The sequence below is a fragment of the Eubalaena glacialis genome, chromosome 6, assembly GCF_028564815.1.
Source record: "Eubalaena glacialis isolate mEubGla1 chromosome 6, mEubGla1.1.hap2.+ XY, whole genome shotgun sequence".
Lineage (NCBI taxonomy): Eukaryota > Metazoa > Chordata > Mammalia > Artiodactyla > Balaenidae > Eubalaena > Eubalaena glacialis.
The window spans coordinates 97232372-97253945 of record NC_083721.1 but is presented as its reverse complement, the minus strand read 5'-3'; the positions used below and the strand labels follow the sequence as shown (position 1 = coordinate 97253945).

Genomic DNA, 21574 nt, shown 5'->3' with positions numbered 1-21574 from the left:
AGATGGAAGTAATTTGTGAAGGTGCTGCTCTTCTCTTGATGGAGAAACCTTGACTGAGGCCAGCATCTCTCGGTAATCAAGAGATTTTCCTGCTTGAGACCTGAGTAGCACACATCCCCTCCTCCTACTGGAGAGAGCTCCACTTTAGACCTTCACTCTGCCTCTTGCCCACTCCCTAGACCAGTTAGATTTCTTCTGCGCTGTCTTCAGATTCCCATCTGTCATGGACTGCATATTTGTGTCCTACCAAAATTCATATGTTGAAACCTAATCTCCAATGTGATGATGTTTGGAGTTGGGGTCTTTGGGAGGTGATTAAGTCATGAGGATGGAGCCTTCATGAATGGGATTAGTGCCCTTATAAAAAGAGACCCCAGAGAACTCCCTTGTGCCTTCCACCATGAGAGGACACAGTGAGAAGACTGCTATGGGTGAACCAGGAGGAGGACTCTCACCAGACACGAATCTGCTAGTTGGTGCCCTGATCTAGGATTTATATAAATTTCATGTGTATGACATCATATTTCTATTTCTGTATACCCTACAGCATGCTCCCCACCAAAAATTTAGTTTCTATCCATCACCATACAGTTGATTCCCTTTACCCATTTTGCCTTCCTTCTGCCTCTTCCCCTCTGATAATCACTACTCTATTCTCTGTATCTACATGTTTGTTTTTGTTTGGTTTGTTCATTTATTTTGTTTGTTATATTCCACATATGAAGGAAATAATACAGTATTTGTCTCTCTGTCTGACGTATTTCACTTAGCATAATACCCTCAAGGTCCATTCATGTTGTCACAAATGGCAAGATGTCATCTTCTTTTATGGCTGAGTAGTATTTCACTGTATATATACCACATCTTTATCCATTCACCTGCTGATGGACACTTAGGTTGTTTCCATATCTTAGCTATTGTAAATGGCATTTCATTTTTTAAAGCCTATGTCTGATACATTATTTTACACCATGAATTGGTACTACAATGTTTCTAAAAATGTGTGTGTATGTGGAATTTTTGCATTACCAAATAGCGAAATCCACCAGAGAAATTTCTCCTTTTAAAAAGGGGTCTTATTAAAAGTATTTTTAAATGAATAATCTCACTTAAGTAATTTCATATATGTCCTATGTTTTCATGTTTGGTTTTCTAAAGAGATACATTTTAATATATGAGGAAAGCTTTCACAAATAAGCATACATTCCACTTGGATCTAATGATCACACATTTGGAATTTGCGGTTAATCATATTTCCCTGCGAGTCACAGGCTCCTTTACACAGAAAATGTTTTTACCAGCTATGCAATGATAAAAGACAACCACTAGTAGGCGCTGCGAGCCCACTCCTTTGGCCCAAGCTTTGCTTTCAATGTGGGCTTTTGATGCTTGTCAACAAATACATTTGCCAGTACGATATGCATTTGTACTCTAACTGAATCACACTTAGTTTAACTACTTTTAGGTATAAATGGTAGAAGAACAGTTAACCAGGCTGCTTCCTTTGTTCAGTACACATCTGGGGTTTAGGGCACTGACCATCTCTCTAATCCTCCCCTTTAAGTATCTTCGAATAAGTTGAGGAACTTATGCTCAGACCATAGGAAAGACTCTTCTTACATTTTTCATAATGGAAAGAATATTGGACTTAGGGTCAGAAGACCTGGAATCAGATTTCAGGTATACCTTACCAGTTCTGTTACATACTATAGAAATGTGAAGAGACGGCATGGCAAAATTTTCTGGGAGAAAATTAACTGGAAAAACCTCCGTCTGGGAGGTCTGGGGATCCATTGTTCTCACTTATCTGGGGTGACTGGACCCTGAGAGACTGCTTCTCACAACTAAAAGCGTACCCGGGACTGTGGTAGACCTGGAATGTCAGTTTATTAAGTTATGCTACATAGGAAGTCAGATTCTAATGAAGAGGAGGGCTTGGGGAGTAGAGTCACAGCCAAAGAATGCAGATGATTTTAGGAAAAGTCCCTTGGCTAAGATAGCTTGAGGGACTTCCCCACTTTACAGAGAGCCTTGCCAAAGGGACCACATCCTCGGATTCTGTGGCCACCATACCATTTCCATCTCCTGTGGATAGTAGAGGATTCTCACGGCCTCTCTCTGCCTCTTGGCTCCCAGTTCTCTATTCTTCCATGGCTGCACAACTTTCTTTTCAAGGGACACACTCTCTCTTTATTTATGGCTAATTCGTTCAAATAGGTTATATTTTGCTGGCCTCCCTTGAGTGGCCTTTTGTACATCTGTGCTGTGATCATTTAAACATTCATTTTAGGATTTTTTCTCCCATTAATAGATAATGATTGCAATAACCTAATTATTTTAGTTTTAGTCTTTATCAAAGGCAACTCATATTTCCAATTGATCTATATTGCCTGTGAATAATACTAAAAGTAGCTAACATTTATGAGTGCCCATCGGTGCTGGGCACTGTGCTATGTACTTTGTAAAAGTTATCTCACTTAATCCTCACAATAACTGTATCGGGGCATCTGCTAGTCTCACTTTATAGATGAAAAACCTGAGAGTCACATAGGATAAGGGACAGCCCAAGTAATAAAGTTGGAATATGAACTCAGGAAGTTCCATTCCAAGATCTTAACTTCACAACTCCTTCTACCAGTTAGAGCCTGAGTTCTGAAATCTGCCTTTACAGATGTCTCTGTGTGTCTGTGAGACCTGTGGGTGATCTGGGCATTGTTGAACTATGATTGGTTGAATTTTTATTGTTAGAATGTCAAATGCTCATGGAGTCGCAAGAGTGCAGATTTCGTAACTTCTTTTTTAATGAATTGATGTTGCTTGGGTTTTATGTTTTACTTCTTACAAAAGCTCTTTTTTATGTTATAAGGAAATATCTGAAAACATCCAGGTCAGTAGACCCTGGTGATGAAATACCCCAACACAATGACTCACTCAAAAAAGGGACATATTCCTATAATATATAGCATTTCCTACAAATCAAACTTGTGTGATTTCAAGGAGAACACATAAGAGTGCAAAAGCAAGGGTTCTGAATTATATATAAATATATGTGTGTGTATGTATATATATATAAAATCATATTATATATATCATATATAATAGCAGCCCAGGTTCCCTGAGGCCTTACTTTGTACCAGACATTGTTTAAAGCTCTGTATGTATATTAACTCACATAATCATCAAGAAACCTACGAGTTAGGCACTATTTTAACCCTCATTTTACAAATGAGAAAACTGAGGCCCAGAGAAGTGAGGTAACTTGAATCCACAGCTAGTAAATTGTGGAGACAGGATTCGAGGCCAGGCAGCCTGCATTCTTACCCACTGTGCTCTCCTGGGTGATTATTGCAGCTTTTTACTTGACACTCTCTCATCTATTACAGAGCCTTTTCTGTCTGTGCAGTTGATTTCTTTGGGGTCTCCTTGAGACAAGTCTTCTCTAGAAGACATGGTGATTTGCCCAGCAGAGATATGGGAAAGCTTAGTACCTGTGACTTATGATCTATGCCTTAGAGTGTTGAGTAGGAAGTTTTGTGCTTGCTGAAATCCTTCTCATCTTTAAATCTCATGGTTGTTGATAGAGGGATATAATAAGCCAAATGTACCAAAGGGAGTTAAAACTGTTTAATGTAAATATAGCCCAAGGACAACTTCTCTACATGATAGAAAAGTACATATAATAGGTCTTACCTGAATTCATGGGGAGAAGGTGGCTTGATGATGGTGATGATGGTGATGGTGATGATGATGACGGCTTACACCTGCAGAGCACTCACTCTAGGCTAGGCAGTGTTCTCAGTGGAGTGCAGATACTAACTTATCTACAGTGAGCAGGAGCTGTCAGCCTAGCTTTTAATGTCAAAAATGAGACACTTGAGCCCTTTAGGAATTTTCAGAAAGTGACAATCAGGACAGGTTCCCAGGAATGGTTAGTGAGGTGGGATGCGATGGGCTCATGCAGGCTACCCCTGTCTTCCTTGTTATGTGAACTTGGGCAACTTAACCTCTCTCATGCTGTTTCTTCATGAGTATTACGTGTAAACAATCGTTCCTACCATAAAGGGTTGCTAACAGAATTAAATGAGATAATTTATAAAATATAAACGCATGCACATGGTACATGACAGCTGCATAAATGTGAGTTGCTATTGTTGTTGTTACCATTACTCTGGCCATGGCCACCTCTGATGATTTTTGACCATGGGCAAAGGATCATTTTCTTTCTACCAGTAACTATGGTATGCTGAATGCTTCAAGTCTGTTTCTTAGGGCAATTCTCAGCTCATCAGTTACCATCCTGGGCCGACAATGGACTATTACTCAGCCATAAAAAGAAACGAAATTGAGTTATTTGTAGTGAGGTGGATGGATCTAGAGTCTGTCATACAGAGTGAAGTAAGTCCCAAAGAGAAAAACAAATACCGTATGATAATGCATATATATGGAATCTAAAAAAAAAAAAAAAAAAAGGTACTGATGAACCTAGTGGCAGGGCAGGAATAAAGACACAGACATAGAGAATGAACTTGGGGGGGGGGAAGCTGGGGTGAAGTGAGAGTAGCATCGATATATATCTATATCTATATCTATATCTATATATCTATATATATCTATATATATAGCTAGTGGGAAGCAGCTGCATAGCACTGGGAGATCAGCTCCGTGCTTTGGGAAACCTAAAGGGGTGGGATAGGGACGGCGGAGGGAGGCTCAAGAGGGAGGGGATATGGGGATTTACGTATGCATATGGCTGATTCACTTTGTTGTACAACAGAAACTAACACAGTACTGTGAAGCAGTTATACTCCAATAAAAATGTATTAAAAAACAAAAACAAAAACAAAAAACAATCCTGGGCCAAGGAGGAACTGTACTGGGCGCTCTTGGGAGTACCACGGTCCTTGCTCTCAGCTGGGAAGGAGTAGCGAGAAGCTGAGGAGGGATGGAGCGAAGCGGAGACCCAGAGATAGGATGAGAGAGGGGCAGCAAGAAGAGAGAGAATTCGCAGCAAAATAGAACTCGCGCCTGACGCGGGCCCTCTTGTCGCTGTCTATTACTTGGACCTGGATCGAATTATTTTATTTCCAAATTGTATTATTTCCAACACTAACCGTTCGACGCTCGCCGGCGGGGCGGCGGGATCACCCCCTCCCTAACTCTGCTTCCCTCCACATCCCACTCCTGACCCCGCCCGGCGACTGGCCTGCTGGACCCGGGGCCGTCGCGGATTGGAGCTCGCCGGCCGGGACTGCGGGGTTTAAAGAGGGGGGCGGGGGCGCGGTGCCCAGCCGCGCTGCTGTCCTCGCCGCGCGCCCGTCGTGCAGCTGGGCTCGCTGCGTCTCGTGGCTTCCCACCTCCTCCAGCATCCCGCATCTCGCCGTCGCAGGCCAGCGGCTCGCCAGCGCGGGAGAAGGAGGACAGGGGCAGGCGCCGTCCAGCCCGGGCGCGGGCACAACTAGTGAGGGGCGAGGCGCAGGGACTCCAGGACGGCCACGATGGTGGCCACATGCCTGCAGGTAGTGGGTTTCGTCACGAGCTTCGTGGGTTGGATCGGCATCATCGTCACCACGTCCACCAATGACTGGGTGGTGACCTGCGGCTACACTATCCCCACCTGCCGCAAGCTGGACGAGCTGGGGTCCAAGGGGCTGTGGGCCGACTGCGTCCTGGCCACGGGGCTGTACCACTGCAAGCCCCTGGTGGACATCCTCATCCTGCCGGGTAAGGACCCTGCCTTGCAAGTGGCTGTCCTAAATAAACCCTTTCCTTCCGGGCAGACGGGGGAGGGGAGCATTAGGCAGCGTTCACAGAATCATTTGGGGGCTTGAAGACTTTGGGGCATCTTTTGACACCTTCAGTCCTACTTTGTTGAGGAGGAATTAGGTAGCCCTGAACTTAACCTCTCTCAGCCTCAGTCTTCTTATCTGGAATTTGGGATGACAGTGGTGGCCACTGGCCGAGTCACCCTGAGAAGGTAATGAACTGAGACATAGACACATAGTTGGAACTCCGTGCATGTTAATTACCGTAGCCTCACCTGCCGCGTGCTCTCACTGTGGGTGGACCAGAAGTACTTCATTCCCCGGCCTCCTCCTGCAGGCGCCCTGCTTTCCCTGTTAGAATCCACCCGCAGAGGCGAGGAGGAAAGAGAGAAACAAAAGCATTCCAGCTATCCGAACAGGCGCAGGCTGAGTTTCCCAGTCCTTGTGGGACGGCCGAGGTGTCCTGGCCAAGTTAGGGCCCTCCTTCCTACCTGCGCCCAGTCGGTTCCCACAGGCCCTGGGGCCCGTCCCATTTCCCCCACCCCTTGCCCCCGCGCCGGTCCTCGGGCCTGCCGAGACTCCCCTCCCAGTCTCTGAACCCTGGGGTCGGATAGGGAAGAACGGGCGCCCCTGGGAGGGCCCACTCACCTTGGGAAAAGGCGCACCTCCGCGGGTCGCCCCCTCCCCTACGGCTGTGCCTCAGAGTGGGGAGGGGAGGGAAGAGTTGCGTAGTTTCCACCTTCCCCGACGCCAGCCGGTGCCGAATCTTAACTGGCTGCCCCGTTGAAAAATTCTGGGCAAGTTTCAATTCAAATTTAAACCTCCAGTCAGTTGGATGATTGGCAAGGTCTCCGGAGCCCCTTCAGGATTTCTGCTCGGAATCTTGGCTTATCCCCGCCCAGGCCTAAGCACGACTGTCTCGCTAGCCTTTGAGGATGGTGCGCCTTTAAAGGCCTATCCCGGTTTCCTTAACAAGTGGAGTAACTGGGCGGTCGGCTGGCTGGAGTAACTGGCCCCCGAGGCCGCCAGTCTGGGAGACTTTGGCTTTGGCCTTCTCCTGGATGAGCCTTTCGCTCCCGAAGACTGCCCCTCTTTAAGCCTCACCTCAAGTGCTTCCTATTTCCAGGTCCTTGTAGTCGGAATCTCTCCGCCCTTCCTCCTTGCTACCCTGGTATTTGACCCCTATCCCCGTCAGTGCACGTTTCGACTTTTCTGTTCATTGTTTGTGAGTCAAGTTCTCCTACCACATTTTAAATTCCTCAAAGATATAGATAGCATCCTACCCTCTTTGCATCTTCCCCTGCACCTGGCACTGCCCCTGACACACAGCAGGTACGCACAGTGCGTGCCAGTCCTGCCCTCCATTTAGGACTTTCAGAATGATAGAGGTCTGGGGAACCCAGATGTGGACCCACCTTCAGTTAAAGCTGCCGTTGGTAGACCTGGGTCAGACTCTGGGATCCAGTGCTCACAATCCGAGTGATTTGGGACAAGTTCCTAACCTCTATGAACCCCAGTTGTCTTCTTTTAAAAATTAGAATGAAACCAACGCCCTATCTTTCAGAGTTGTTTTGGGGATTAAATGAGATGAGAAATGTAAGCCTCCTTAGATGTAGTAGAGGCTCCATAAATGGTAGCTATATTTTTTATTAAAAGCCAGGCATGGTATTTTTAAGAATCTGACTTGAAGCATAAAATTACTCTCTGCCTCCTTCCTCCTGAAATTAAGTTTGCTGAGCATCCAGTGACAAGTGGTTTATTTTTAGAGAACATAGACCATCCTACAGATGGAGTACATTTTAGGGAGGGCCTAATCCTTCCTGTGGTCCCCTCCCTCACACTGTAGGTGGGGACAGGGACAGATCTCAGTCTCCATCTTTAGATTCTCAAATGTGGCCTTGGCACCTAGCATGTTCACAGACTGTGCCATGAATTTCAGAATCCGGGTGGCTAGCTGACTCTCCTTTATGCCAGCCCTGGTTCTCTGACCAGTCGCAAGGGCTTAGGGCTGAGGTCAGAGGTCTTGCCTCAGACCTCCTGTGGCTCCTTTCTGGGGGTCTTCAAGTCAACAGATACTTGATTGATTGATTACCCTTAATTCAGAAGAAACTGAGTTGGGCAATTGTTGGGAGTGTGCCCTTGTGGAGTCTGAATTCTGGCAAAACACATCTTGCTAAGAGGCAATCTTGCAGTTGGGTCTTGGTGCCCAGGTAGGCTGGCCGGATTTGGTGTGAGGGTCCTGGCACATGAGGCAGAAGCTGGGGCTTGTTTTTGGGTTTGCCATTAACTCTGCTTCCCCCAGGCCACTAGCTCTACTTTCCTCTGAGTCAAGAGGGAGTGTTACAACTCCCCCACCCCCTTTTTTTGAAGGAGGGAGAGTGTTTTAGTGAGAAACGATACATTTTAAGTGTGTCATATTCTCCCAGCATCTTGTCAGATTTATTTTACATAAATATTGCACATATTATAATCTGTTTCTTAATAAAGTAGTTACCTGGCATTTTATTTGACAGTATAAAGTTCAGGTAGCTTTGCTCCACTCTTATTATTCAACTCGTTAATTCCTTCATTCATAATTGTATGTTTACATCATCTGTTGTGGGCACTGTGTTAACTCCATGAAGACCAAGGCAGGTGTCTGTCTTCTAGGAATCCCTGGGGCTGGAGAGATGCCTTTATGGAAAATGGACCATTGTGGAAGCATGCCCAGGGCACAGTCGGGGAAGCAGGAGATAGAGCCTGACCATCTATAGGGGACAAGATTCATGAGCAAGCAGCATCTGGGGAGATATCAAGAGAGGAAGCCTGAGTCTTAGCTTAGTCTAGTTGGGGCCACATGCTGTTTATACACAATGTGAATTAAAAGCACATGGTTAAGGGACAAAATCACCTAGTACACCTGGAGATAAAAGTACTGCCTTGACACAGAGTAATATTAGGAATACCAGTAATAATAGCTGACCCTTTTTGGAGTACTTAGCATGTGCTAGGCACTGTTCTGAGCACTTCATGAATTAACGAATTTAATCTTAGTTGAATTCCATTGGAGAGATGTAGGTACTATTATTATTTTTACTCTATAGGTGAGGAAAGTGTCAAGACACTTGCCCAAGGTCACACAGGTAGAGCATATCAACAGCAGGCTGGGATCAACACAGACCATCGCAGAAGACTTCTTTGAAGATCTGAATTTTAATCTGAATTTTTTCACAAGGTGATGTAACAGTGTAATTGTACTCTTGGCCTCTTCATCTCGGAAGCTTGGATGAGTGGTCTAAACCAGGGATCCCCATTCAGTCTCTCCAGCCCCCAACCTTCCTTTTTTTGTCACTGAGTCACTTTAAAAGTTGAACATGCAAAGTGATCTTGGACAACATTTAACATATTATAAGTCCTGGAGTGGGACAAGAGGGAGGAAGGCAGATGGTGCTGAATTCCCGTGAGGCAGGATTGAGGATCCAAGGGGACCCGTGGCCTAACCCACCCTGTCTGCACTCTTGTTCCCAGGCTACGTGCAGGCCTGCCGAGCCCTGATGATCGCTGCCTCAGTCCTGGGTCTGCCGGCCATTCTCCTGCTGCTGACGGTTCTCCCCTGCATCCGAATGGGACAAGAGCCTGGCGTGGCCAAGTACAGGCGGGCCCAGCTGGCTGGCGTCATCCTCATTCTGCTGGGTAAGACAGCTTTCCGTAGAGCACCCCAGCTCCCAGCGAACCTGAAGAATCTCGGGTCTTGCTGCCGCTTCATCGAGTTCAAGAGACGAGTGCAAGGAAGGCATGTGAATCCACTGGGGGAAAAGCCCCCCACAATGTGTATCCCTTTATGTTGCTTGGGTGGTTGATGCAGAGGAACAAGTAATGTCTGTGGGAGTCACTGAACATAAAAGTAAGTTAAGGGACTTCCCTGGCTGTCCAGTGGTTAGGGCTCTGTGCGTCCACTGCAGGGGGTGCAGGTTCGATCCCTGGTCCGGGAACTGAGATCCCACAGGCCATTCGGCGCCGCCAAGGAAAAAAAAAGTTAAAAAAAAAACAAACAAAAAGGATTTTGAGGGTATACCTAAGAGAGAGAACAGAAGGCAGAAGAGAGTTACAGGGCAGCTCTCCACTCAGGCTTCACGATGGAATACCTTTTTGGAAACACCTGTGTCCAGGTCCCACTGCAGGTCCATTGAGTCAGACTTTCTGGGCATCAGACCAGGCAAAGATATTTTTTGAAAGCTTCCCAGGTGACTCTTGAGTGCAACCAGGATCGAGAACTTCAGTTAACCTATAAAGAAAGACCAGAGAAAGAGGAGGGCAAGATAAAAGTAAGATGCTGAGGGTGGTAGATCACTAGGTGATGATTCCATCTTTTATTCAGTAAGCATCCACTGAGCACCTGCTGAGTGCCAGGCACTATGGTAGGCACTGGGGATATTGGAAAAAAGGAGGTAGTCTCTGCTTTGAGTGTACGTGGACATCTTGATATAGTGTGGTACGTGCTCACCTAACAAAGGTACACAGGCTGTGCACACACATAGGAAGGCACCTGATCCAGACTGGAGGAGTTTTCCAGAGCAGAGGACCCTAGCGATGAATTTTGAGAGTTGGCTAGAAGGTGGTCAGGTCATGGATTGGAGAGAGGGACAGCTCAGGCCAAGGACACGACATGTGCTTGTTCAGTGTTCCTGATTACACCTGCACCGGGGGTCTTGATTTAACAACCTAGGGAGGGTCCTTCTAGCTCTACTCTCTGACATGCATTTTAAGAACAGCACCTCTTGTTGCCAAGTGCCCTGAGACGTTGTGAGGAGACATTGGTTTGGATATGAGTTAGGTATAAATCATGTTCTCCTGGGACAGGAAATTCCCATCCCCAAACTGGTATCAGACCATGTGTTTGAGGGGGAAAGGTAAGGAGCCAGGGTTCTGTGTGGATCAGTGCCACTTAGTGATGGTCACACACAGTGACACCGGTGAGGTGAGGAGACATGAGACATAGGGGTAAGGTTTCCCTTGATTGCAAAGGGATGGAGGTTTTCAGAGGCTTGTGAAGCCACGGAGAATTCAGAGGAGGGGCTTGCGTGTGTGTGTGCGTGCGTGTGTGTGTGTGTGTGTGTGTGTGTTAATAGGAGTGAAATTACCTCTGTAATTTCCCGAGAAGAATTACCTCTGAAATTACTTCTGAAATTTCTCTGTAATTTCCAGAGAAGAATTTGGGCATGGACATTTTGGTTCTAGCCACAAAGAATTTGTGTGGGAGTGCCACACGGAACACACGATCAACATCATGCGCTTCATCCAACTCACAGGGTCCTTCCTTGTAGTGCTTTACGGTGGTCAGATCTTTGTATCTGAACTCCCTTTGCAGTAGGTAGACAAAAGCTCTACAAGTAAACTGGTTTGCAGAATCCAGGTGAAACCCTTCTCATCCTAGATATTTGCGGTTGTTTGTAACTTTCCTCACATTCTTACAGAAGCCCCAGAAGGCTTTCTCTTTAGCTCTGATGATGCCAAAACCAAAGGATGGGTCCGTTGTGTTGAGTGTTCATCTTTAGAAATCCTAGCCTTCCATATGAGAGTCACAGAATATCCACAAGTAAGAGAATACATGAGAAAACCCCAAACCCAAACCCTGTAGAAAATAAAGATATAAAAGCAAAGTCACAGAGACAAATTGGTGTTTAAAAAACCCCTGAAAACAACTTAATTGTCCAGTTGAATATAACGATTATTAAAAAATAACAACCAGTTGTTTGAAACTTCCTAGACAAATTAAATACTGTTTTTTTCCATCTTTTTCAAGTGGGTTGGTGGATGCAGACAGAATCATAGAGGGGAGAGTGAGAGGGGTGGGCAGGTACGGGTGTGAGCTCCTCAGTCCTTGTTTGCTGCCCAGAGGGAGACGATGGAGGGGGCATTGAGTGGTCTGACACCCCTTCCCCCAGGGAGGCTGCCCCTTTCTGGCCACTCGCTGTAAGCATGGGATGAGGGCACTGCTCCTTGCCCTCTTGTAGCCTTGCATCTCCAGTGGTCCTTGCGTCCTCTTTGCTTCTGTCCGGATTTGTTTCTTAGTGGGTCGCGGCTTGCCTTTGGGTTGGATGTTGTTTAGACTGGAACAAGCTCGCTTGCTTGCTCGCTCTGGAAATGTAAAGCTCATTGTCTCAAGTGTGGCACCTGCTGGCCTCCCCCAGGTGTCTTCTCTGCAGGGAGCCCGAGTGCCTTGTTTCCCCTGCTGGGCAGTTGGTGGGAGGAGCAAGAGAGAGTGAAGCCTCTCTTTGTGTGGCTCAGGATGGGCTTCTGTCCCAGGGGTCACCAAAGGTGCTCCAGTTGAGGTGTGGTCCCCGACCAATGGGGACCAGGCACACTGGGGTGTGGGAGCTTGGGAACCGGAAACAGTGTCAAAGCTAATCTTGGGATGAAAACTGTAAGCACTTTTAATTAAAATCAGTTCTTCCTGACTCTGAAAACCTTTAATTATTTTTCAGAAAGCTTAAAAAAAATTATGTCTGTGGTACAACAGCTTATCTTCTCAGGAGTCTGAGTTCAGTCTTGTGAGGATTTGGTTCCTGCTGTGGGGGAAGGAATGGGAGCCTGATGCTGCCGACTTCTTAAGCCAGATGAGTAGTTCAAGCAGCAGCAGGCTCCCTCCTCATATCCAGGATGGAGCGGAGGCAAATCTAATTCTAATCTGTGGCTTTTCAAGAGCCCCTGCTGAGGCAGGAGGTATCTATGCCCTGAGATGCTTCATCTCATCATGTGGAGTCAGACCAACTGTACTAAATCTCGGACCTACCGCTTTCTAGCTGTGTGAATGGGGCCAGTTACTTAATGTCTCCGAGGCTTTATATAAAATGGGGACAATACTGCCTACTTCTGAGGTTGGTAAGAATAGTGAAATGATGTATGCAAGTTATTTAGCGTGCATGGTGTCTGGCGCCTCGTTGGTGCTCAACAACAGGTTACTATTTTATAGCTGTTGTTGTTTAGAGGAAATAGAGAGCTAACCTAGAAGGCAACTGGGTATTCCTTCCATCACGTCTAATTTCTGCAGGGTCATCTCCACACATGGAACTGGTAAGGAGAGATGACGAACTGTTCCTGGAAACACCAGGTCACATCCTGGTCTAATGGAAATATTTTCTTTGCTTTGTAAAAACCAGAGTGTAGGGATCAATAGTTTGAGTTTTTGACTTATTCCATTATGAAAAGTCATGATAAGCTACCCAACTGAAAATGCTCAAGCTTAGTTCTGATTCAGTCTAATTCTCATCTCACTATAAGTTACAAAGTACTTGATTTGGGTGTTTCTTGGGGAGATGGGGTAGGGAATGGAAGGAAAGGAAATGTATTTTCCTTCCTAAGTGGAATCCTTCGTCTTCTCTCCTCCTTTTAAAAAGTATGGCCTCAGGAATCCTGTTTGTATTGGAAAAAAGCTTTCAACTTGGAACTTACAGGCTAATAATGAAAGTGCTGTAAAATAAAGGGTATATGCAAACGTGGGAAAAATTGAGCTTGTTACACACAGAGAATCGGATGTCCTAGGGGGATTGGGAATCCTTGGGTGTGAAATAAACAGTGATGCCCTTAATCCTGGAGTATTGAGATAATAGAAAAAGTCTTCTTTCAAACTCATTAAATTTACACAAAGTTCCTAATCTAAATCAAATTTCATGTGGGTAGAAGAAAGGATGTAGCATCTTAGTACGGTTGTGGCTTAAAATGACCTTATTAGTAAAATTGGAGGAATTAAGTGCTTTATGAGGTCTTTCCTGTCTCTAACTTCAGTGTTTTTAAAAAAATTAACAAATAACCATGAAGCTGGCTTTTAAAAAAGGTTGTAGGAAAAAAGAGATAACGCTGTGTGGAATAGAAATAAAGGGGAAAAAAGTGCTGAAAGCAGGCCAGGAAAATAATGTACTCAAATATTCCATTGACTTGATGATTGTTGTAAATATTAGATCTTCATAAAAGTCATTGCATAGAGGCCTGTGTCCTTTGGCAGCTGTTTTCTTAAGTCAAAATTTAGACAGTGACAAATGAAAAAAAAGAAAGACAAAAAATTTTCTGGTTTCAAATTATAAGGAAACAACAAATGCATATGACTCCAACCAACAGCTGGTTAGAAATCTGATTACTTGTTGTCTTGAGTTAACTGGCTTCTTTGTGAAAAGCTAAAGTGAATTGCTAGTTAGATCGTATGACATAATAGCATCAATTGCGGAAGACGGCGTTCGGTGCATTGTAAAATGTTAAATGGAGGGGGATTTTAAGAAAAGGTGTTGTGGAAAATTTCAAACATACACGAAAGTAGAGGCTAGTGTAATGAACCCCTGTGAACCCAAACTCATTCCCAGCAATGATCAACTCACAGTCAGTCTGCTTCGTCTCTGTACGTCTACTTTTCTCCCAGTCCCCTGATGTTTTTGAAGAAAATCTCAGATATCAGATCAAGGAAGATTTTTTCCAGTACTACTAATGTAAGTCAGAGTAATTTAAGTTATTTTAATGAAAATATTGCTTTGTGCTGGAAATGATGCCTTTAAAAGTTCTTTCAATGCTTAGTACTGAAAGTGACAAAGCCTGAAAACAGAGGTGTTCATTGGAGGAAGGAATGTCAGGGTCTGCTGCTCTTCTGTCTTTCTGGGCTTCTTTGTCTGTCTGTCCTTCTCTCTCTCTCTCTCTCTCAAGTTGTTCCCTCCAAAGCCAAACACACCTGTACCAATTTTATTTAACTTCATCACATTTATTTAACTCCATGTATTACCCTGTGTCATCTAATCCCGAAATAGATGAAAAGCTACACTTACATTTCATTGCTCTTAAACTGCCTTCCCAAATATTTTCTGTGTTTGGCTACATCAGGATCACTGCTAACTTTTAATAAGGGTATTTCCTATCAACTAAAGAACTGATTGTATTAAATTATTTGAAATGTATCAAAAAGAGCAAACAATTTTATTCTATGAAGAGCAAGGAATTCTGCTTGTGAGAGGACCAAGTCCAGATGAATCTATATCTACACAGTGAAGCTTTCTTCTCCCCTTCTCCTTCTTTTGTTTTTTCAGATGAAGATATCCCTAATTTTCACTTTCTACTCCCCCACAAGTGGCAGAATCTTTTTCCTCTTGTGCAGTTAACTATTGCATCTTCTGAAGGTAGAAGAGGAGAAACAAATTGAAAAATCTAAGTGTTAAAATTCCCCCTGTCCTATTTGTAGAGACTTAATTTAAAAATAAATTCTGATGACATAAAAAGAAATGAAAATTCCCTTTATCTTCTTTCAATGTTCTTTACCTTATGGGTAACTGTGACTTTTTAAGAAAAACATTTTCTTTATTTTCCCAAAATATGGAGAGAATCCTTACAAACTCTTTGTATGTGTGTGTGTTTGTGTCTGCAAATAGAAATAATTCTAGCAGGCCTCCTATGTCTTTAAGAAAGCCCAAAATTACTGCCAGTTCTATTAATGTGTCACATCTTTTAGTTGAGTATGATATGACTTGCATTTTTAACTTTACTGATTAAAGCTAGTAAATCAGTAAATCCCCTTTCCCTTCAAACCATGCTGAAATTGAGTAAACTCCTTTTTTAGTTTTTAAACATTCTTCATTGTGAGTTCAGTTGAAGGTCACTGTTCCCAGTGAACCTCTCATTCCCTTTATGTTGTGTGGCAGTCTGTCATCTTCTAGTGGTTTTTGATGTGGTTCATCTTTGAGAGCCACAGGAATTCCACCCAGAGTTCAATTATCTACTAGGAAATGAAGAGCCTGCTGGTGCTTATTTGCCTTGTTTTGCATGGATTGTAAAAGAAGGAAATCTTTAATGAGGTAAATCATGGGCTTGTAGCTTTGAGTGTGTTAAAGTCACATTAAAGTTTTATAATTTTGGAAGTCAGTTTTGGTGTAGATGAGGTGGAGAATAGACTGGAAATGAATCTACCTCTCATCTATCCATCTGTCTGTCCATCCACCCACCCATTCACTCACCCAGTCCTATAAGTTCGTTATTTAAATGTTGACATTTTAATGATTTTTCCTTTTTCTAGTGAATTATATTGGAATAAAATCTAACAAAATCTCTAGAACATTCAAAATCAAGACTGATAATTACTTTTGAATAGCGAGCCTGATTCTTTCCCTACGTGAAGATAACCTAGCTTTATTACTTTGCTTAGGAAAAGGGAAAGAATTCAGTGAAATTAGAGGCAACTTTTAAATCTTATTCTATAAAATCTAAACCAACCTGCAAGTTAAGTGAGGTTTAAATGAAATGTGGAGAATGCTTTTGTGTGTGTGTGTGTGTGTGTGTGTGTGTGGTATATATAAATACAAAGTAATTGAAAAACATAAAACTTAATTTGAACCATAACCTGTTTTGAATCCAGTTAATAGTTTCTAGGAAAGATCAATTGGATTCAACCAAATCAACTGGGAATCAAATTTTTTTTTTTTCCCTATGGAATTCGGCTTTTCCCTCCTCACTTTTCCCTCTAATCAAGCTTGGGTGTTTGGAAGCCCTTGCTAGGTTGCTGGTTTTGCCCGTATCAGAACGAATGCCCCTTTTTGGCATCTAGGGGTGTGTAGCTGGATTGTGTCTTGATATGAAGAATCTAGAGCAATTCTTTCTGGCTCAAACACTCTAGAAAAAGCTTGTGCCCCTTTCATGATAGAGAAAAGGCTTTTCTCTGTGCCTCACTGAGAGTATAACTATGACAATAGCCAAGCAGTTCTCCAAGAGTGCCAGATTTGGAATCTGTGGCCAGAGGAAGAGAAAGAAAAAAAATGTATCTTAAGTATTCAAAGGCCTGCGTTGGAAAGGGAAGGTTCCATCAACCAGATCAACTGGTGTTCTTGAGAATACTCTATTCACAGAAGGAAAATACATCTTCTTATGGTATCTCATATAAAAATATTACAGAAGCTGGCATGATGGTGCTTTACTCTTTAAGTGAAGCTATTAACATATGGATAGATTTTAGCTTCTTAGATAATCTATCAACATATAAACTGCTTAAATATATGAATAGTTCACAGTTAATGGAATGAATTTAGGCTGTTAGAAAGCCAGTTGGAGCAATTCAAAGCCCCAAAATTCACTTTCTTACTTCTGACTTCCACTTGGGATCTATACTTTTTTAGGACAGGAATCACATCTATTTATATATATCTATACATGCCTTGTGGGGATGGGCTTAGCGTGTTGTCAACAAAACCCTATGTTACAAGCTACGCAAGTGCAATGAGATAGTCTAAAAGGTCTTTCAAAATGGGTAAGACTTAAATCTTTTCTTCAGTTCAGAACTAATGTACAGGGCTGTTAGATTTGAGTGCTATGTTAAAGAAAAATTACATTTTTTTCTCTGTGGGCATAGAAGTAAGTTAGAAAATTACTCAATATGAGCAGAAATCAGAAAAAAGCTTGCTGAGTGGAAAGTGACAAGGGCACCCCAGGTAGCAAACAGTGCAATGCCCTGCCATGAATTTATCAAAGGCTTTATGACTAACAATTAGAAACCTTATTATTATTATTATTATTACTTTTTGGTCTGTCAACTTTAATGTGCCATCCCAACCTACATCTTTAACTAAAATTTCTGTCCTGCTGTAGCTGTGAGAAATCAGATGATACCAAAAGAAGAATGGAGTTACTTTGTCTAGAGCGTTGTTGTGTAGTACATCAGCCACTAGCTACATGTGTTCATTTAAATTTAAATTAATTAAAATTCAAAATTTGGTTTTCAGTCTCACTAGCCTCATAAGAAATGTTCAATAGCCCATGTAGCTTGTAGCTACCCTATTTGACAGTGCTAGTGTAGAGGTTTAAAATGTTGTTTCAAGTCTTTATAGGCTCCTGCCTGCCCTGTTTTGTTACTTTGCTTGGGAGGAGGGGAAGAACTAAATGATGTAGAGGCTATTTCTTATGATGATGACATTTGCTGTGATGGGTCACAACCCTTGAATGGGTAACTTCTTTTACTCTGAGAACTGTTCATGTGTGTATGGAGATTTTGTGATTGTGAGCAGCATAATACAAATTCAGACTCTTAGCCGATACTCCGCTGATGTCTGGCAGTATTCACCGCAGCAAGAGAACTTCCATAGCTTCTTCCGGTCTTTGTACTATGAATGGACCAAATTGAAAGAATAGAGTGGAAATTGGAGTGGGCACTGTCTTGTTTCTCATTTTTGAATAGCTCAGGTCATCCAGTCATTCAGCTGGTATACATTGAGCACATACTCTGTGCTTTGTACTGAGCTAAACTCTGACTTTACAAACATAAGACATGGGCCCTGCCTTCAAGGAACTCAGAACTTGGAATGGGAAGTAGACATGTAAAGAGATAATTATAATGCAATTAGGTAAGTGTAAGAGTAGAATTATAACTATAGGTATATAAAGTCAAGATATATAAATAAATACAAATACGTATTTTTTGGACTTAAATGATTTATTTCTAGGTTTTTTCATCAGAGTTCTTTTGTCCCTGCCACCTGTTGAAAAAATAAGGACCTAGCAGTTTGGTACAAGCTTTTGATCAGCTTATTCCATGGATTCAAACCTTTAGGTTCAGATTGCCCCTGCGGGAGCAGAGCTGAGTGTATTGAGTTTTTGGAGTTGGTTGGAAGCCAGAGGGGTGGGTATGTGGAGTGAAGGGGAGCCTGCCCGCTGCTGGTGTGTGATGGGGATGCCCAGTCACAGCCCTCTCCATGTCTCCCCAGCTCTCTGTGCCATTGTCGCCACCATCTGGTTTCCTGTGTGCGCCCACCGTGAGACCACCATCGTGAGCTTTGGCTACTCCCTGTACGCGGGCTGGATCGGTGCTGTGCTGTGCCTTGTGGGTGGCTGTGTCATCATCTGCTGCTCCGGAGATGCCCAGTCGTTCGGTGAAAACCGTTTCTACTACTCTTCGGGCTCCAGTTCCCCCACTCATGCCAAGAGCGCCCATGTATAAGAGGGCCACCAGCCTGCCCATGGAGGTGCTATAGATGCTGGGCCCATGGCCCTAGGTTTGCTTGCCACAGTGAGGGGGTGGGAAGCCCACTCCTCTGCCAGGCTCCAAAGCCAAAGGTCTAGAAAAGCATCCTGTCTGGCATTTTGTAGTCTTAACACCCCCTCTCCTTTTGTTGCCTTAAAAGAAATCTTTAGCTCAGATGCCACACATTTTTTCCATGGTTTTGCCCACTATTAGCTCTTTTCTGGGGCATTCCTTTGTCATATATATATATATATATATATATATATATATATATATAGGAAAAAAATTTCCCTCTCTCTTTAACTTTTAAATATCTTGCAAACATTGCTGAGTTGGGTGTGGGGAGAGAAATAAAAGACACTTGCAAACTGTTACAGATGACAATGGGAGCCTCATAAAGATGCCTCTCTGTTCCCTCCCTCCTCTCTCAGCTCCAAGGTCACTTAGTTATAACCAATAGAAAAAGATAGAATTGGGAACATGGGGTGGGGAAGGGAGGGGAATTGTGGAGCTTTCCCTCCATGGGAAAGTTTCCCTTTTGTAAGTTGAGGGCAAGGGGTGGAGATATTTTTTAGTTTGTGATTTTACATTTATCTGTACATACTTTTTCAAGATTGCTCATTTTTATAACCATGGTTTTCCTGAAATTCTCAATTCATCAGTATGAAGGAAATGAACCAAATAGACTTTAATGATACCATAAATAACAGTACAAGTGAGTATAACTCTAACTGACATTCCACAAAACTTTTTTGATTTCCAGGTTTGTATGATGTAGTTTTGAATCCTACACTTGCATGTGCTTCAATTTAACACATTTTAGAAGCTTTTCCCCATTTCTCTCTATTTTCATTCTGTTAGCTGCCTTGAAGCGATATTGTTTAACATAAATTGTACTGTTGAATTTGGCTTTATGGGTGCAAACACTGACGGTATATCAGTATCTGAGACCCCAAACTCTCCAAACATTAATGGTGCATTTTGTTCTTTAAATGAAATCTGTGCAATAAAATAACGGACTGTCTGCAAAACTGGCCTTTAATATTCTGTTGTATCCAGAGGTATCATCCATCAATTGAAAAATTTTTCATTAATCTCTACTAGTAATTTATAGGGAACCTGGTCAGGGATTCAAGAACAGGTCATTCTGCCCTGCCATGAATAATTGAAAAGTTATATTTTATTCACTGTATCGTGGTGGTAATGTGTGGCAGTAAAAATGTAACCTAGATGCTCTCTAGGTCTCTTATGTGCGGATGTTATGGCTTCTTTAAGTCATATATAAATAGGCAGCCATCAGATATCAAGTGCCAGGTATCACACAAACTCCTTTATCTACGTTGAGTGCTTAGTAAAGGAATTGGCTAGGTATAAAGGGAACTATAAAACAATCCCATTTTATTGGATCTTTAGGTCAGAATATCTAACTGCATTTCGTTCAAACATATGCATGTATATGGTAATTTTGAACAAAGACAAATACATTGAATTGATTTATGTGTGTTTTCTATACCAGAAACTCTGTCAAGTTACAAGTCTGCTCTAAAAAAACAGATTATAATCTATTTTGGCCGTATTTTTCCAAAAATACTAATTTCATTAGCTGATAGTATAATGATTGGCAAACATTTCCTCTTTGGAAATATCCACTTGGGCTAGTCATTTTTGTAGAGATCTGTGTACATCAGGAGATTATGACCTGGTGGAAACTATTTCTAAATTACTTATGGAGAAAGGATAATCTTCTTGTTGACCAAAATATTTGCTTAATTATGATACAGTCTTGTAAGGACACAAGTGGTGTGATTATATTGGTGGATGCTCCCTACCTCATGAAAACTTGCCAGGGAGTAATGATTGGGAACATGGATAGAGCAGGAGGCTCTCAGGGGGCGTGGACAAGGAAGGCCCTAGGTCCTCACAACTGTCCCCCTCCTCACAACCACTGGCTTGAATCAGAAGTGTCCTCTTATGGATGCATACGCCCACTCACCCACCTCCCTCCCTGAGGCTGCTGCTTGCTTTCTCTCGTGAGGGGGTATGCTTTAGGAGCCCCACTTTTCCCTACAGCAGGAGAAGAGATACCCCAGTCTCTCCAAGGTGATCGTTGCCCGCCTAGTTAGGGAATCCCATATTGTAGGTCATAACTCCAGTGCTGGGTTTTATTATCAGTGTGAGGGAGGGAGGGAGGGGTAGCTGTTCTTCCAGAACAACACTGTCCAGTAGAAATGTAATATTAGCCACGTGTGTAATTTAAAATTTTCTAGGGGCCACATTAAAAAGCTAAAAATAAACAAGCAAAATTAATTTTAATATATTCTATTTTAATTCAATGCATCAAAAATATTATCATTTCATTATGTAATCCATTATTATTATTATTATTATTATTATTATTATTATTTTTGTCTGTGCCACACGGCTGGTGGGATCTTAGCTACCCGACAAGGGATTGAACCCGGGCCCTTGGCAGTGTGAGAGCATGGAGTCCTAACTACTGGACTGCCAGGGAATTCCCTGTAATCAATTATTTTTTTTATTTTTATTTTTATTTTTAAAAATTTATTTATTTTTGGCTGCGTTCGGTCTTCGTTGCTGCACGCGGGCTTTCTCTAGTTGCAGCCAGCGGTGTCTACTCTTCATTGCGGTGTGCGGGCTTCTCACTGTGGTGGCCTCTCTTGTTGCAGAGCATGGGTTCTAGGCTCGTGGGCTTCAGTAGTTGTGGCACTCGGGCTCAGCAGTTGTGGCTCGCGGGCTCCAGAGCGCAGGCCCAGCAGTCATGGTGCACGGGCTTAGATGCTCTGCAGCATGTGGTATCTTCCCGGACCAGGGCTCGAACCCGCGTCCCCTGCATTGA

The 21574-nt window shown here is 43.1% G+C and overlaps 1 protein-coding gene across 1 annotated transcript; it reads left to right on the top strand.

The window, feature by feature from the left end:
- The first annotated feature begins 5269 nt into the window (after positions 1 to 5269).
- On the top strand, positions 5270 to 19748 carry CLDN11 (claudin 11). Its single transcript, XM_061193440.1, has 3 exons — positions 5270 to 5721; positions 9270 to 9434; positions 18461 to 19748. Exons 1-3 carry the CDS (start codon positions 5496 to 5498, stop codon positions 18691 to 18693), a joined length of 624 nt encoding a protein of 207 aa, XP_061049423.1. The 5' UTR covers positions 5270 to 5495; the 3' UTR covers positions 18694 to 19748.
- The last annotated feature ends 1826 nt before the right edge of the window (positions 19749 to 21574 follow it).

Excerpts from the sequence above, each read along its gene's own strand:
- CLDN11 (XM_061193440.1), top strand. The coding sequence starts at position 5,496 with ATGGTGGCCACATGCCTGCAGGTAGTGGGTTTCGTCACGAGCTTCGTG. Across the intron at positions 5,722-9,269 it reads GGACATCCTCATCCTGCCGG|GCTACGTGCAGGCCTGCCGA; the intron begins GTAAGGACCCTG and ends TCTTGTTCCCAG. Across the intron at positions 9,435-18,460 it reads CGTCATCCTCATTCTGCTGG|CTCTCTGTGCCATTGTCGCC; the intron begins GTAAGACAGCTT and ends ATGTCTCCCCAG.